An 18,637-nucleotide genomic window follows, 5' to 3' on the forward strand; every position below is an offset into this window, starting at 1 on the left:
TTCTGCCCCGTACGTAGCCAACCGCGTGAATCGGAGCTGCAGTTGCATATAGATGCTAGCCGCCGTGTGAATCCCCAATTGCGTTGCAATTGTATCATCGGAACATTCCCGATGCTTCCTTTCCACATTTGAAGCCATTTCCAAAATCTTTTCTGACATGCAACGTTTGCGGGAGTCTCCACATGAGGGTTGCCACCTCTGGGATACAATTTCCTGGTCGTGGGAAGGAGAGCGTCTCACAATATCAGAGGAGAGCAGAGGGATGAAGTTACATGTAAATGCATAGGTTTTTAGTGTTGTATCATTCAATAGTATGAAAGGATAGCTACCTCCGTAAAGAGTTTGTCCTGGGAAGACCAGGTGGTAAACCGATTACAGACCCCAGGCTTCCAGATGCATCTTACTTAAGCAACATTGGTGTATAATTTGAACTCATCTGAAAGAGTGTATAAATCACCAAACATCAGGCAATCAACTGGCATTATTTGTTTCAGTCGACTGCATATTTCTTGTTGGTAATTTCTCATAATTTTGTGTGTTTGACAGATTTTTGGGCAGTCCCATCACAGCAGCACACAGTGCGGCAAACATCCGATGCAATCAGAAACAACTCGTTCACCTTTGGCCAATCTGCCAATTGTCCCGTGGGGCTTACGGGGAGTTTGGGCTCGGATAAAACTGGATTGGCATAAAATAGACATCGCGGGGCCACTGTTTGTTGCTCCGCGAGAGAAATGTAATCAGAAGAATGAATTACCGAGTGCTGTGGGTGCTAATCTCGGCGTGATATTTTACGAAGGCAAACCTGCGTCACCGAAAAGTGTTGCTGACATGCGGCGTGTTGATTGCATTTCTTGCGATTTTGTTTTTTTCTCTCCCATCGAGTCATTATGGAACGTAAGATTGAAATATTTGTTTGATATGTGCGTGTGCTCTTTGTTTGTTTATTGCAGCAATCTAAGTACTGATGAGCTCTGCGGTGAGTGAATGCCCCTTTTTGTTGAACCTTCCGCGTGTCTTTTCGATTTAAAGCTTTCGTGACTGCAGGGATTCATCTTCTTGGTTCTTTCGGTAAAGTCACGTAGAAGGGAAATAATAAAATAATAAAAAGAAAACATAATAAAATAATTCTCACGACGTTTCGGCCACAACGCAAGCAGCCGTCCTCAGGTGAAAAACAGGTCTGTTGGAAAGACTTATTTTATTATGTTTTATTTTTATTATTTCCCTTCTACGTGACTTTACCGAAAAAACCAAGAAGATGCCTTTTGCGTGTCATTTAATACGTGACAAAAACAATGGGACTTGTAATTGTTAATGATATCATTGATTTCGTATTCACTATACCTTCCAGTTTGGTTTCATATAAGGAATGTCGTTCCCTTTTTCAGTGTGTTGGCTAATAACATGGCAAAATCAAATAAAACAAACATGGCCAGTGTAATACAATGGCAATGTCAGCTCCGCCACGGTGGCTGTATAATTAATTTAATTGCAAAGTGTCAAGAGAAATTGTTGAAACTGATTTCTGTCACTTTTATTACAAGCGGGCGGAGATCAGTGTTGCAGTGGTTAGCGCACGACACTACCAACCCAGCGACCTGAATTCGAATCCCAAACTACGGCAAACTGCGAGTGGTGACCTCCTGATATGTGAACCGGTCCAGGACTCCCGCCAGAGGTCGCAAACGGGTTTTGATTCCTTACCCGTACCCGGCCGCACCAGGGTCGCAAATGGATACCCGTACCCGGCCGGGTACGGGTAGCCGGGTATCGGGTAGGGTACGTGTATCGGGTACCCGGTTGCGACCTCTGACTCCCGCACATCACCAACCCACACTGACCAGGGTGGTGAAGTATGTTCAAACACCCCCCCCCCACACCCCATTGCCAGGGGTCGACAATGAAAATGACAATAAGATAATTTTTTTGCTTTCAAATTCGGTATATAAAAAAAAAACTCTATATTGTAAGAGCCGCAATGCATGTGAATAGGGGACGGTCCTTAATACACAGCGTCACGGAGCAGTCCTGCAAGATTGCAGGTTGCCAAACCTAGTGCCCTTGGCCACACGACCGAGATAATCCTTCATTAAGCAGAAGTGCAAACAAAGTGCTGTTTATGAAACACTGTCATAAAATCCCAAACTCTGTGTGTAAGGGAAGGATGGATTTTAATCACACAGGCATATTGTATCCAGCCCCGCATAATTAACCGCTTGTATTTCACGGGCCTTGTCAAATTCTCTTGTAAAACATCAATTAACATTTCATTTTTTTTTACAAATAACTGCCATTTAAAAAATCAACGCCAACTACTCAATTGCATGCCACGTTGCTGTGAGCAAACACATATACACTTGGTAATGAATTAATGAATTCACACACTTGTTGTGTAACACATGCATATAAACATAACCGATCAAGTGCCCATGCCCTGGCTAGTTAGGCAAGATCACTGTATTGCCGTAAAATATCAAATGTATTTATTTATGTTTAAGGAATTATTATTGTTGACAAATGTTTTTTTTGGTGTGGTTGTGTACCACTGCCAAAGTAGTCACATCACCAAATAATTGTTTTAATTTCTCTGGCACACACAACACTTATGACGTCTGTCTCTCTGCATTGTGTGTTTTTTTTTCTTTATCTTAAGAGTACTTCTCAAGGCACCTAGGAGCATATGGCAATGTCCTGTCAGCCTTGGAGCAGTTGAACCATGCCATCCTGAGGGCCATGGATTGCACGAAGCGGGTGAGTGCTCGTAGCCTTCGTGATCACGTGGCTAAAAAACTAATTGTGAAAAGAAACATAAAAACATATCCCTTGTATCGTCTGCACAATCTTGTTTGGGCACCGTTACCCTCCAGAGTATGGAGAGAAAATTGCTGCGGGCTGTTAGGAAATGTCTCCAAGCCAAAAAATGATCGCACTGACAATCACACTGATTCTATTTACCATTTTAATGAAACATTGAAATAATGCATTGTCCCTACATTCGGCCGAACATAGAAGGCATTGAAATTAATGTTTCCCAGCTGAGAATGCCATATTTTGATGCAATTTGTTGGTATAATTGTCGTAAAAATATGTATTTTTTCCATTTGTTCTGGTAGTTCTATATATGCAAGTATGATATAATTACATTTCCCCTTAGCATTCCACCCATCGGCACTGCACTAAAATCAAAGAGAATTATGTTCAAATAATATCCTTGGCCTCATAAAAAGTTTAAATTATTTATAAACGCTTTATGAGGATGATAATTTTTTTTGTCAGAGAAAATATGTATATTTTGGCTTAATCTGCTGATTCCTTACCAGTGTCAGATCTAGCTTTCATTGGGATTTAAGCAATATCTTTCAACGAGGGTTGCCACACTCTAACGTACAAAAAAAAATATGGGAAGAAGAATATTTCGCAGTTCCAGAAGAGGAGCGAACTAAATTTGAATGCATCATAATGAGTGATGAATTTTTATGCAAGTGACAAAAAACCCAGGATTTTTTACGTCCACAGAAGACTTCGAGATTTCCTAGGACAGTTACCTCTTAAAGAGGAAGGTCTGGGGTAGCCTTGACATGTGGCAAACCCTACTTCCAAACAGACTTTGCATTATCCGATGTCTACTCCAGAACTAAATATGCTTGGGTCTATTTGCTGACATCAAGACAGAGTTTGGAATCTGTGCGGGAGAAATCTAATTAAATATGATTTTGCATATAGACACTCATTAGACAATCAATGCATATAGACAATATGTATGTTGTAGTACTTGCTGTATGTGTATTCATTCTGACTATTTAAAATGTTGTTTCTTTCACTTAATTAACATGGTCTATTGATAATTAAATTATATCACTGAGTTGGAATTTTTTACATGTTGTTGATATTTCATTTATTTTTCTATACAGCACTTAAAATAATTGCTTAAAATTTAAACAAAACAGAATCATTTAAGTTTTTTGGCCAAGTAAAAACAAGGCCTCAGTTGGGAAACCTAGATCAGAGAGGACCACAGCCGAGTGTGGCCTCAGTTTTCATAGGCCTGACTAAACTTAAACTATCTTGTATTTTACCAGGTAAGGTCCACTGAGCTATATAGCTCTTTTTCAGAAGCGACCTGGCCACCAATGATAGCTCAACGAAGTGGCTCATCACGTGGAAATGTATAGAAGCTAAATGCTCCCAAACATATGTTTCTAATTTGGGAGGAAAAACTGGAGGACCCAGAGAAAAATCCACACGACCACGGGGAGAGATACATGCAAACTCCAAATATGCAGGCATCAGGATTGGAATCGAACCAATGACCTCCTGCATACCAGGCAAGAGTGTTACCATCTCGTCACCGCAACGATGGCTTGGTCTGTTTGAACCAGACTGTGCCTCAGCTTAGGTATCCTGTTTTAGGCAATGGCTATGAAATCGTTCCCAATTTTCAGATTAATCTGAAATCGTTATTTATTCAGATTGATCTGAAAACGTGATATCACAGTAGGTGATGTCACTTGCTGTGATGTCACCTTCATGGCATTATGCAGCATCGGGGGACATCTAAATTGTAGGCATGAAGATATGTAAAATGAGTAAATGTGATCTGAAAAACTAAAATTCTGGAGATCTGAAAATTTCCTAAAAAATATGAAAATCCAAAATCTTAATTGTTTAAGTCCAAAAGTCATCCCTCCTATGGAAGACAATGCTATTCAATATTTAAGTCTGTACATTTTCGAACCACAGCCTATCCTGACAAACATTAAATCCATGAATACCATTTGCAAGTCCCTTTTCATCTAACGATCTGTGGGATGAGTGTTTCAACGCCGAAAATACTTTTTTTTCTCTAAGATTTAATTACATGCCAGAGTGAAAGGGCATACAACATTGATCCCATTAGAGCTTCACAGCAACCAGAGCTGTCAGGGCAGCCTCCAGTCAAGTCGATGTAAGTTATCTGAGTCGTTTAAATCTGTTAGTTCTGTCGTGAGATCAGAAGTCGCAATCGGGTACCCGATACCCGTACCCTACCCGATACCAGGCTACCCGTACCTGGCTGCGTACGGGTACCCGTTTGCGACCCTGGTGCGGCCGGGTACGGGTACGGGTAGGCCGCGAGTCACTGGTGAGTAGCCGTTTGTCACTCATTTCGGGTAGGGTACGGGTAGGGAACGGGTACCCGTATCCGGCCGGGTACGGGTACGGGCCGCCGTTTGCGACCCTGGTGCGGCCGGGTACGGGTAAGGAATCAAAACCCGTTTGCGACCTCTGCGTGAGATGCAGGCGCTTTATTAATGGGGCGGCGTTCTCATCTTGAGGATCTAGGACGAAGCGAGTCCACGCAAATTGCAGACTCTTTGCGAATTGCTTAAACACCCTGTTTGAGAACAATTATGTGTTGTGGCATTTTAATATGATTTCCATTCTTAATTAAACTTTGCTCGTATGCATGCATGGATACGTGTGGAAACCTTATTTTACTGAGATGCCATTACATGGTTATGCTGAGGAACAAAAATTCCACCCGAAACATGTACTCAATATTTATATAAATGAATCGGGACCACAAACTTAATGATGTCAATAAAGTTATATTTTTTAATTGTGTAATAAAAGGCAATGTTACATTCACTCTCGTGTTCCATAAACGTGCAATTTTCAGAAGTGCAAGCCTCCACGGAGTTTCATTATTTCTGGACTAGTGAGCGGAAAACTGGAGGATTTTGTTGCAACCATTTGTTTAAAAAGTCTCCATGGTGACACGAGTGCCATCACCAAAGCGTTATATATCTCTGTGCTGAAATATATAAATCATATATAAATCATCGGCCTTGATCCATCCACTGTTGGATGAATGCCTCCCAAATCCATCTCCATGTTTCGCAATGCAGCAATCCACGTAGCTTCTGCACACAGGCTAATTTCATTGCTCCATCTACGAGGTGGATGGACCTTCTGGCTGCCACTCCTAGTGAACGCAGTACAGTATGTTAAATATATATATTTTAACCGAATACAAAAAACATGCGCTTGGACATTTATCTTTTAAAACATGCTTATTCTTGATTAATCTCAATAACGTGGAGAATATCGCGAAACATGACGCTTCGCAACACGGTAATTCACGGTGTCATTGTACAACAGACCCCGCAAACAGCACGGCAATTTGGATGCTATTGATTCTCCGCATTGGCAGTCACCGTGCACTTGAGCACCGAAAGGCTTTGCCGTATGATGGAAACAAGGCACTCGGCAGCCAGGAAACGCCATCTGACGGTGCCCTGGTTAGTCGGCCACAGAACACTCCCGTGTCACCGCGCATATTTGGCAAATGTGTAGGAACGTAAAGGGCAGGGCAGTCCTTGTCAGGTAATAACAGGGGGTGTCTAAAGTGTATTTTTCTCACGCAAAAATACAGTTTGTTAAGGGATGTTGCTGTGGCGCCATTGGTATCGCAATGGACTTGCAATCCAGAGGTCACCGGTTCGATCTCCTCGCATGGCAGTTGAAAGAAATGGTGCAAATTTCTTAAATCCCCCGCAGCACCCTAATTCCACTCTCCCCACCCAGCAGGCATAAATGGGTTCACCGCAGTTAGCTGATCGGCAATCCGTGCGTGGTGGGGTAGTGGCGTAGCCGCTTGGTTGGCATGTTGCCCCGGTGCAAGGAACGCAAAGGTTCCATATGGTTGGTGGTGGGGATCGTTGTGTTTGTGTTGCACACTCGAAATGAAGGACGTTGGGCAGGTGCTCCAAATCGAGGGCAAACATTTATTGTGATTAATCTTTTGGCCGTTTACTTGTAGAATGCAACAGCACGTGGTGTCACACACAGCAATCTTCACCGAGTCGCCATTAACCACGTGACTGGTGTACACATCCAGTTAATCATGAACCCTGCCAGCCCCCCCCCCCACAGGCCCAACTCACTCATCACATACTGGTGTACACACGTGCGTTGATGTACTGCACAGCACATAAGGACTTATTAAAAGAGTGGTCCATTCCTAATGTGCCACACTTGTCCAGGACTATGCGGACGCCAGCGTGCTGCAGCAGTTCGTGACCCGCTTCCTGCTGCGGGAGACCTGCTCACAGCTGCAGTCCCTGCAGGGCTCCCTGGAGTGCGCCACGGAGGCCGTGGAGCGACAGACCTGCCCGGGCCGGTGCGTCCGCTCGCACACTCGGACTGCCAGACTCCCGTTACAGAATCACACACCACCCCGCCAGAGCCCGATTATCCTCGGAGCAAAAAGTAGGTACATGTGTAGGAGCTACATGTGTAGTAGCTACACATGTAGTAGTTACATGTGTAGTAGCTACAACACGTGTAGGAGCTACGGGCCCTGCACTTTCAAGGGCCCCGCGCTAAATGCTTTCAAGCTATCAATTCCGGTTCAGCGATTCTGCACTTGCTTTATTACTATAGTACTATACTGCCTTCAACTTTTATGAACGACTGGGTGTTTAAGGTTAGCGATTTCGTCGTATTATCTGGCTGTATTGCAAATGAAAAATGACAATTACTTTACTATGCAATTTGTGCTTTAATATTTGTGTTTTTGTTTAATTTAGGGCCCCTTTATAACATATGCTACAGGCCCCGCGCTAGCTTAATCCGGCACTGCACCCCATGTGTTACTTCCAGTCTTAAAATGTCACCACACGTCGATGTGTTACACCCAGTCTCCCACTCACATCTATATTGCCCGTGTGCTACTACCACTATTTTTATTTTACCAGGTAAGGGCCACTGCGTTATAGAGCAAGGTTGCTTTTTCAGAAGCGATCTTGCCACAAATGTTAGCTCAACGAAGTGCCTTATCATGTGGACATTTAAAGCAGTCAAATATTCTAAATGCACGTTTCTCAATGTGGAGGGAAAAACCGGAGGTCCCAGAGAAAAAAATCACACAACCGCGGGGAGAGAGACAATATGCAGACGTCAGGCTCGGGATCGAACCCACGTCCTACTGTATACCAGGCGAGGTAATTAACATCTCCAACCCATATCCACATTTCTGGTATGTTAGTTACATCCAGTTTCTCATTACTCCCGGTCTCACGCTGACGTTGACGCCCAGTAGTTTATATTCTTTGTGTCTTTCGGTAAAGTCACGTAGAACAAAGTAATTTACAAAAAACTACGACGTTTCGATTGCAACACATCTCCTGGTGGCGATTGCTTGTGTTGCGATCGAAACGTCGTGGTTTTTTGTAAATTATTTTGTTCTACGTGACTTTACCGAAAGACCCAAAGAATATTAATTCCTGCAGTCACGACAGCTTTAAGTGAAGACCCAGGAGTTTGTCCGGAGTCTTTCACTCACCGCCGCAGGTCGGTCTCTTAGACCCACACTGACAGCATTGCTTTGCTCAAGAGGGCCTTTAATGCCGTTACTAATACTCGTATGAATTTTGAAGGTAAAACACTTTTTCAACATACGTGCTTGAAAGACAACAGCAGTTGTGGTTCCAGGTCGTTGTAATCATAATACTAATGATAATGAAAAAAATAGAAAAGGCTCCCAAAAAAATGTACACTTCTAAAGTGCCTTTCACCCGGAGGTCACATGGCACTGTGCATTTTCCAAAATTAAGAAATCCCAATAAAGGAAACAGGCCAACACCAGTTAAATCTAACCCCAATACAAATTATTCAAACAATAGAGAAAAGCCATGAAAATAAGTGCATCTTAAGGCGATATTTGAATAAACTGAGGGATGATTACTGGTATACACAAATTTTTGTTCATTTTTTAGAAGCCAAGTCTTATCGTAATATTAGACTTGATTGCGCATGTTATTCTGGTAAAAAAAGCCTCCATTTCTCAGTTGCGTCTTTCAGTGTCACTGCAGGGAGTCCACTGAAAATAAATTTCAAGCTGGCACTGGGGGAAATGTGGGTCGCTATTAGGCTGTAATCAGGAAACTGACGAGTTGAAACGCAATCAAGAGCTGCATGGGACGGCCTATCACTGTGATGATCTCAATTTGTCTGGCGTTACTACCAAACATTGCCTTATGCATACTGTTCAGGAGCAATGCAAGTTTCGGGTAATGGCCTTTAATCAAACAATGTTTTGATCATTTCTGTAAGATGCATCCTATGCTTTTTTTGTCATGGAGCCGTGGTGTTTAATAATAGCCCATATTTTCTAACACCAGTACTCACACGTATCCTGATAGTCTGTGCGACATCGCATCAGTATTCAGAGATGGTTCTCCAGACCAACACAAATCATCGCAGCTTAAGCCAGGGCTAGCCTGTTGACCCATCACAAAGAAAATGCGATAATAATTGAAGGCTGAACTCTAAGCCACAAGCAGTGCAATTCTGACTGCATGTGCCCATTGGAGGATAGCTGTTAAACGATTTCCCAAGATGCCACTTGGCAGCGTTATTTAAAGGTTATTTTTAAACAGCGCTTTGTCATTCCACTGCTGCACGAACACCTCCCCACGCTGTGTCAGTCATGATGATTATTTGACCGTAATTCTCTATACTGGTGAGTGTGGGGTTGGTGAGGAACCGAGGTCCGTGTGTGTTAGTGAAGGAGGCGGGGGGGGGATAAACCGTTACAGGGGTCACTAACCAATGATGTTCGCAGTGGCCAGAAATCGAACTCAGGTCGCCAGGTTCATAGCCACCACTCCATGAGCATCTGAGCTTACTGAATGTCATTTTGTGGTTTACTAAGAGCACTGACTGAAATTGAAAATTCCAACCCTGAAGTAAATTTAAGCTGGCATTTTTAAGTCGAGGACGCAGTGTTATTCATTTTAGGTTGCGTTGTTGAACGCATGTTTTATACAATCTTGATATTTCATGCCATGGAACAAGGTGTGCATTTGTAACGGGCTTCTTACACTCAAATGTGGTGTCATATGTCAGACAAATAACACGCGTGGTTGCATAAACTTCTGACTGTTCACATGACTACAATGACAATTCTTTTTTGAAATGCATGCACTGTATTATGGGAAATACTGAACAGCTAACACTGAATTAGCATCCTCCTTAACTAAATGATAATTGTGCATGTTACTACAGCCAGTTTGTCACTCCACTGCTGGATGAGGGTCTTGTCACCCCATGCAGTGCAGCACATACGTGGACTCCACCTGTTCCGTCTGCGTGGGATAGAGTGTTTCCCCCTCGCACGTGTCGGTTTTATCCACGTGATCCGATTCCCTCCCACATGTAAACACTCACGAATTGGCCCAACGCAGAAGATCCCTGGATTTAATCTTCCACGAACCTAGATGGTCCACGCTAAACCGCATCCGCACAAACCATGACAGATGCGAATACCTGATGCACAAATTGAAAATCAAAAACTCTCCAGTGTGCGACTGTGATCATCCAGAACAGAGCGTACAACATATAATGACGCAATGGCCCGATCCACAAATACGAAGGAGACATCACAGCGATGCACCTCCGATTCTGCTGACGCGGTTGTCCCTGTTTGACCACCTGGATGAGACATTGCAGTCGTTGCTCAGGTGTCAATGGCACCTACCTTCGCCGCTTGACTGTGGTTCCCCGTGCCTCCCGAGTAATTTTCTGTGCATGAGAGTGAGCGAATAATGGTTGCGTTATAATATTATGGGTTTTTTTTAGCATACTACACCATACTGATCATTGTAGGTTGGTGAATGTAGGGTGAACGCAGAACGTGTCATTTTTACTGCACTGCCCTCTACTCTCCGCAACGCCTGTGGAAAGTACTTTGTGTGTAATGAGTGCGACCATTAAAATGTAATCATTCGGGCATTTCTGACGGGATCAAGGGTGCATTCCGCGTGCTTTAGTAAACACCGTGCTGTAATGCAGCGTTCACATTTAAGAAGGTGAAAACGGACAGCCTGAGAATTCAAATACGGGCATCTCCCTGTGTGTGTGTGTGTCTGTTTGTGTGTGTGTTTGCGGTTTGCATGCATGCGTGTGCGTGCGTGCGTGTGCGTGCACGCATCAGGGTGTGGGTCGGCAGGTCAGAGGTCGCCTCCGTGAGCCGCACCGTTCGGAAGACCGGCCGCCGAAGCCAGAAGAACAACGGGCTCTCTCCGAGCGACGGGCAGCACCGGGCAGCCTTCCCAGGCAGGGCTGCAGCCGCACTGTGGATGCCCGGGGTGGGGGGTGGAGGTGGTGTCGGACTAGCGAATGGTTCCTGGTGGTTACTGGGCAGTTCACGGACTGGATCCGTGAAGTTGACCCCCATCCCCCCCCATCTCTCCCCTCCCCACCCCACTTCGTCAAAGATGAGGAGTTTTACCGCAACAATAATTATTTTGCGTACTCGCATGTGCTGGCTGCGAGTACTGTTTGTGCGCTACTGTGTATGTAAAGGTTTCACTGTCAGCATAATCGGCGTTTATGTCACCCTGTTGAGAGGAGAAAATGTAATATTTGATTTTTAGACATCCACAATTTTGGGGTTCTCTCAGTTTTATCTACATGTGGGGAGGTGCAGATGCCCACGAAACCCATCCCTGTTCCCAGATCTCTCTTTGCGCCCAGAATTTCATCAATAACCTCTGGGCCCTATCATCATTACACTTTACAGCCTCTCCTATCCCATCAGATGGCTTTTCACGGATTCCTCATAGCATACAATCGTTGTCTGACATTTCGTTTCTGTATCAGGCCTGGTTGTGGTCTTTCTTGTGTGTTTTAAGAAGAGTCATTGTGTTTTTAATCATTGCAATTTCCTGGCTCTGAATCTTCTTGTAGTCCTGAGTCCTGACTTCGAGAGCCCTTGGAACGCCCAGCTCAGCCGTCTGGAAAAGCTTCTGGATAAGTTGGAGACAAAGGTGAGGTCCCTCACTGCTGGGGCCATCCTTTACGGCCTACGCCACTCATTATCCACACCTCCACAGGGCCGAATAATCCAATAGGCACAGCAGGCACTGTGCTTAGGACGTACGAAAACTAGAGCGCCCATGAAAAAACATTTGACCATATTTTTTGTTTTTATGATAAAAAATGTTTTTACTAAATATCTTCTTGATCGATTAAAATGAACGGCATCCTTTTAAAGCTGCGTCATGCGATGTGATCATTATAATCACGGCAAAAAAATTGTTGAAGAATTTTTCGCTCATAATATTTTTAGGCTTACGTTGCTCTTTCAAAAAAATGATCGCAAATTAAATCTGCTTATTTGCGGCACACAGCGCACTCCCATCGAATTAGGGCACAGAACAACTAATGAACGTATCAGTAATGACATCTGTCCAGCGGCTGGAACTCGTACCGCGTGAAACAAGCGGAGTGACAGTGGCAGTAGTAACATGGGGCAGCAGCAGTAACAAGTGTGGAAAGTTATCACTGAAGGCCTACGAAACAGAAGTGCCTAAGGCCTACAAGAACCTTAATCCGGCCCTACACCCCCATACATAGTGTCGATGTAGTCTGCATTTTAAACATTTTATTCAGAGTCTTAATCTAGTCCATGTCAACCTGTGAAATAATAATCTGTGGAGTAATGTGTTCATTATCTTAGTCTACTAAAGCAGTGAAACATTGAATCAATTCTCAATTATTAAATGTCTGTGTGAGGGTCGCGCAATTCCTCTCTCACTTCCCAATATTATCATGGCAGCCAAGCTGTGAACTCGGTAAAAATGTATTTGGCCAATCATAATTTTTTTGTTTTCCTCGGGGCTCCGCTGTCTTGCTAAGCAATGATCTTAGTCCTAGTCAGCGCCTTCATTCGGCATCATTAATTTAATACCATCACAGTCGGTCGTGCTTTTGTGTTTGGTGGGTGGTCTTAGTCATCGTCACGCTGGATGGCTTTCATGGACTCGTGGTCATGGTTGACTCAAATTAAATAAACACTTTTGATGATTTTTTTCGTCAATAAATTCGTGAAGAAAATTCACACTTGCTTCTACATCTCCTGTACACCTGGACCAATTGTGATCATCAATGGCACGTTGTTAATAAGCCCTGTTTCAGTTACTTAAATGTACAAGTGTATGATGTGCAAGTTGACGCATGCAAGTGGTTTAATTACGAATTCTTTTGCTGGAAAACAGGAGCTGAAACTGGAGCCTCTGGAGGAGGAAGAAGTGGAAGGAAGTGACGCTGTGAGTTGGGTTTGTCTCGTGTTGTTGTTGTCATTCATTCTCCCTGCCTGTGGATCCATCACCAGTTCACTCAATAACGCCGTCTATGCTGCTCCTCTTTCCATATTTACAATCAACGTGCGTTTAGAGTCTTTGGCTGTTGTAAATTTCCACACGATAAGCCACTTCGTTGAACTATCATTTGTGGCAAGGTCGCTTCTGAAAAAGAGCTATGCATCTCAGTGGGCCTTACCTGGTAAAATTTTAAAAATAGTCTTGCTTTAAATATGAGTTTAGTTTCAGTGAAAAGTCTGTGCAAGTGCAAGGCACTGTTTTTTTTTGTATAATTATAACATCCCCACTCGTTTTGCTTCCAATTATATTCTTATCGTGCTGTTGGCATCATATCAGGAGATGAAGACATCTTCATTTGGATCTCTCACAGCGAGCAGTGCACTACATTGTGTCCCAGAAAATGCCATTCAAGATTATGTCAGAGAACTACTTATGGATTTCGTTAAAATGGGCCTCTCTATTCATGCCATGCGAACACATTTTAATCACCCAGCAAAGTTTGTCGCAAAGCAGTGAAATACATTTAGAAAATACATTTTTTAGACGTAGAATTCACCATATGAACTGAATTATCAAATTCTGTTCCAGTATAATGTTTTAATCACAGGTGGCTCAGTCTTCTGAAACGGTATTAGTCCCCCTGATCCTACTCGGCCAGTGGATCTTCTCACTCTCGCCATATGTATGTATGTTGAACTTCTTTCACGTGTACGTAGCCAACCGTGCTCATCGGAGGTGCGAATGTGTGTGTGCCGTTCCGGCCTTCGTAGGTGCTCGCGAACAGCACTTGCCCCAACAGTCTGTTTAAGTCTAGATTTGAAGCTTTCGTGACTGCAAGGATTCATACTCTTAGTTCTTTCGGTAAAGTCACGTAGGTAAAAAATTTAATTAAAATAAATTTTGTTTTTTGTTTTTTTATTAATTTTAATTTCATTTTTTACCTACGTGACTTTACCGAAAGAACTAAGAGTAAGTCTGTTTAAGGCAGAGGTGGGACAAAGTCATTGTTATGCAAGTCCAAGTCGAGTCGCAAGTCATCAAATTCATGACTCGAGTCTGACTCGAGTCCAAGTCACATGACTCGAGTCCACATCTCATAGGTGGGACAAAGTCATTGTTATGCAAGTCCAAGTCGAGTCGCAAGTCATCAAATTCATGACTCGAGTCTGACTCGAGTCCAAGTCACATGACTCGAGTCCACACCTCATAGGTGGGACAAAGTCATTGTTATGCAAGTCCAAGTCGAGTCGCAAGTCATCAAATTCATGACTCGAGTCTGACTCGAGTCCAAGTCACATGACTCGAGTCCACACCTCTGGTTTAAGGCTATGCGGGGGATCTTTGTCTTTGTTTTTGACAGCACGTGCTGCTGGTGCAGAGGCAGATGCCCGTGCAAGAGGAGCATCTGGAAGCGTTCCGCCAGGCTCTGAGGCTGTACGCTGAGCACACGATGGCCGAGGGTGGATGTCTCTAGTGAGGAGCACATTCAAGCACGCACGCACGCACACACACACACACAGCGCACGCGCACACACTCACGCGCACGCGCACGCACACACACGCGCGCACGCACACGCGCGCACGCACACACACACGCGCACGCACACACACACACGCGCACGCACACACACGCGCGCACGCACACATGCGCACACACCGGCACGTACACAGGACACACGCAAACGCACACATGTGGATGTAAGTTTTGGTTTACCGTGACTTGTGATGTGCGTACGTGTTAAGCGTTCACATTGTGCAAATATACACAGGTTCACAATTTTTTTTTTATAATTTAACTTCCCCAGAAATTCGTTTAATCGTGATAATTTGAGATTACGATTCGATTTAAGAGTTAATTTATATTGTCCATCTCATACGTTCTGTCTTTTATTAGTTTTATCATCCTTAACGTGTTTTTGCATAAAAGCATAAGGATGTAGTTTAATCGGTGACTGTATGGATAATTAAATGGCAAGTGTGCACTTGTGTAGAACACTGGCATGTGTATACGCAGCACCCCTTGTGTTTGTAAAAACATTGCAGTGAATGTTCGGGGAGTGAAACTCAGCCCTGCGACAATACACATGCAGACACACAGGCATTGAATGTTACGTCAGCAAATGCAGACACAAATTGACAAACAACACGCACAGGCATCACCGAAGAAAGTGACTCCATATCTATGCTGTGTTCTGTTTTAAATTACATTGGGTCCGCAACATTTGCAGCACAAGCGATGCTCAACTCTAAATCCATGCCTTGCTCCTTGTTATATATAACCAAGGCTTAACATTTATACATGCATATATATTCTTTTTGAAGTCTCGAGAAATGCATTATTCCTGGGAGTGTATTCTTGTGCAAAGTAGCCTCTTTAAAAACATAAAGTCAGGATTGCACACATGTTGAGTGTACTCATGCTCTGCAGCTGACAGCAAAACTTCAAAGTGGAGACTTGGTTTTGAGAGAGTGTTTAACCCACAATGCCTTCGCATCGTTAAGGAGTTTTAAAGCCATAGGCCAGGGGTCGGCAACCAAAATAACAAGAAGAGCCATTTCTTTCCAATTCGGTACAAAATTCAGTATTTCAAGAGCCGCAATGCATCTGAGTACATACTGTACATACGTACATATTGTCAAGAAGCAGCCCGTAAAGAGCCGCATGCGGCTCCGGAGCCGTAGGTTGCCGACCCCTGCCGTAGGCGATGTCGATGTGAGAGATAGAAGTCTGTCACCTCCAAGATTCTAGCTTAAAAACCTATTTTTTTTAGTAATGCGTGTTCATTAGCTTCAACACAATTATACAACATTAGCGTGAGCATCATTATGGAGATTATAAGTGACTAAATAAATATCAGACACTATGTGTCCCCCATATATCTGTCTCTCCACATAAACAATAATGTTGTTTTGTTATACGTCCCCTAGGACCCATATCTTAAAGAGAGGGGCCTTCCCTATAACATCTGGATATTCACCAGCATCGATTCAAGCAAGCTTGGCTCTGCTGATGAGACAATATATGAAAACCAATTCAGAGTGTTGCTTGTACTGAATCATATCTGCTGAAAACATGCACTCCTAAACTGAACTGAACTATTTTTGTTATTTTACCAGGTAAGGCCCACTAAGCTACATAGCTCTTTTTCAAAGGCGACCTGGCCACGTGTGTTAGCTCAACGAATTGGCTTATCAGGTGGAAGTTTATAGCAGCCAAATACTAGAAACGCCTATTTCCAATATTGGAGGGAAAAACCGGAGGACCCAGAGTGAAACATGCAAACTCCAAATACACATACGTCAGAGTCGGGTTCGAACTCACCATCTCCTACTGATGGGGTTTTCCCCCTTTTTTCTGGCAACAAAACTGAAACCTTTTTACAAAGATTCATGTCTGCATTGACCACAATACTTGCAGTCAAAGTGCAAACAAAAAACACACTATGATTATATATGCATTGTCCTTGAAACTGATTGGTCCGCACCAGAGACAGCTTTCTTTTGAGCCTCGTCTCAATTGGTGCTCGACTAGATGACGCCAAAAGGCGTACAGCTCAAAGACAATTCACTATCAAAGTAATGAGGGCTCGGGGTACGCATCTATATTTTGGTACTGGCAAAGGAGGTCTAATGATGTAACCATCTCCTGTATGCCAGACGATGTAGTTAACATCTCACCACCGCGGTGCCCTTAGACATAGCATCCAGTAGAGTGTCTGGCAAAATTAAGTTACCAATCCATACGCATCGTCTCTTGTAATGTTTACTGGCCGCACATTACAGCACATTGGCAACAGCCAGGAAAATTGCATGTAGAACTGATACATTGGCCGACTCATAAAACTTTGCATTGAAAATGTTGGATATTGTGGGTAAACAGTCATCTAGAGCGCTGTGACTCTCACCAGGACAAGTGGATTGAGAAACGAACGAACGGTCATCTAGGAATGGGTACATAATTTGATTCGCATTTCGATGTTACTCTATCCCAGGGGTGGGGAACCTTTTTTCTGCTAAGTGCCATTTGGATATGTATAACATCATTCGCGGGCCATACAAAATTATCAACTTAAAAATTTGCCTGTGAAATTTGGTCAAACATTTAATTAACTCACCCCTAATGTGATGGCTGGAACTGCTTCTCTTTGGCGAGGCGTGTGACGTTAGCTGGTATTGATGATGTTGCTACTTGCAACTGCTTTTCCAGGTTTGCTCCTAGATTTATTGAATTTCGAGTCCCGCCTGTTGTTGCCTTGGCAGGGCCACAGAAAATTATTCCGCGGGCCTTATACGGCCCCCGGGCCGGACGTTCCCCACTACTGCTCTATCCACATAGCTTTACTTTGCTGACTGCAATATAATTAAACCAACACATGTGTGATGCTGGATGGCAGTGGGGCAGGTGCAAATGCACAAATAACACTCAACCCATTCGTCAATAACACTGCGCTAAAAGATGAGCAAACGTGTTGGGTAATGGCCCTTCACAGCAGAGAGATAGAGGTCAGATAGAATGAAAGAATAATCGTTGGAGACTCAGCTATACATAGTGGGGCACCGATAGGGATTTCATTTTCAGTCTTGGTTTGGACGAACAGCCGTTAACTGCTATCATGTGAAGCTACCCACGACAGCAGTTTATATTTAGTAGCAGACAGAGATTTGAAAAGTCAAGAATGTACGTACAATATAATTTCATTGAGTCAATTTATCAAACGTACTTGTGGTTGTAGAAATTCTTGAAATAAAATGTATAGTGGAGTCTCCAACTGAAAATCACTCAATTTCTCTGGCCTCTCTCGTTCTCTGCTAGAAAGAGGGCTCATTGCACTGAACATGTGCTATAGTATATTTTATTCCTTTTTTAGTCCCCGTGCCCAAGGTTATTACATTTCATATGAAAAAATTCGCGACACTGCATTATAATCGCTACGTGTGCATCGCTTAGCCAGTTCGTCGAGCAAATTTGTAATGTGGTGAAGTACATTGAATGTATTTTTGTTATTTCTTTATTTTGCAGCATTGCTGTCCAGAAACTTGCTGTCGAAGCAAAGTTTGTGATTTATCAATTCTGGGAGAACAGCTCCCTTTGGAAAAGGTGAGTGAATGAGACGTGTTCTGAACAAATTGGAAGCGATGCTTGAATGATTCTACTCCCGGGTCTCCCACTTGCACCACCCTGATACTCGGATCCATCTGCTGACTATCCAGTCCCAAATCAACTACAAGGTTTCTCTCAGCCTTTTCAATATCCCCGATAGACTCATCGCTGCCTCCCTTCCCTCTCATCTCATTATACTCCACTTCACTTGCTCTGTGCTCCAGCAGCCAAGGTTTTCTGTGGCCCCCAGTCAACCTCCGTCCGGTGGGAGGCTGCCCATTCCATGAATTCAAATTATATTGTACACATGAGCATGAAATGTGACTAATGCAGTGCTTTATAGCTTTGGTATTTCCATCCACTTGCTTGTTAGTGAACCCTAAGC

General features: G+C 43.5%; 1 protein-coding gene across 1 annotated transcript in view; it reads left to right on the top strand.

Annotated features, from left to right (window-relative positions):
* Window positions 1-18,637, top strand: part of LOC144723317 (N-terminal EF-hand calcium-binding protein 1-like) — a 44,372-nt gene that overhangs the window by 12,596 nt on the left and 13,139 nt on the right. Inside the window, exons 4-11 of the mRNA XM_078602012.1 lie at window positions 954-979; window positions 2,657-2,754; window positions 7,029-7,165; window positions 10,982-11,103; window positions 11,737-11,816; window positions 13,047-13,097; window positions 14,512-14,624; window positions 18,172-18,249. Coding sequence (XP_078458138.1) covers window positions 954-979; window positions 2,657-2,754; window positions 7,029-7,165; window positions 10,982-11,103; window positions 11,737-11,816; window positions 13,047-13,097; window positions 14,512-14,624; window positions 18,172-18,249 — 705 coding nt within the window. The remainder of the gene's footprint in view (window positions 1-953; window positions 980-2,656; window positions 2,755-7,028; window positions 7,166-10,981; window positions 11,104-11,736; window positions 11,817-13,046; window positions 13,098-14,511; window positions 14,625-18,171; window positions 18,250-18,637) is intronic.

The sequence above is a fragment of the Lampetra planeri genome, chromosome 17 (assembly GCF_965212315.1).
Source record: "Lampetra planeri chromosome 17, kcLamPlan1.2.h2, whole genome shotgun sequence".
Classification (NCBI taxonomy): Eukaryota; Metazoa; Chordata; class Hyperoartia; order Petromyzontiformes; family Petromyzontidae; genus Lampetra; species Lampetra planeri.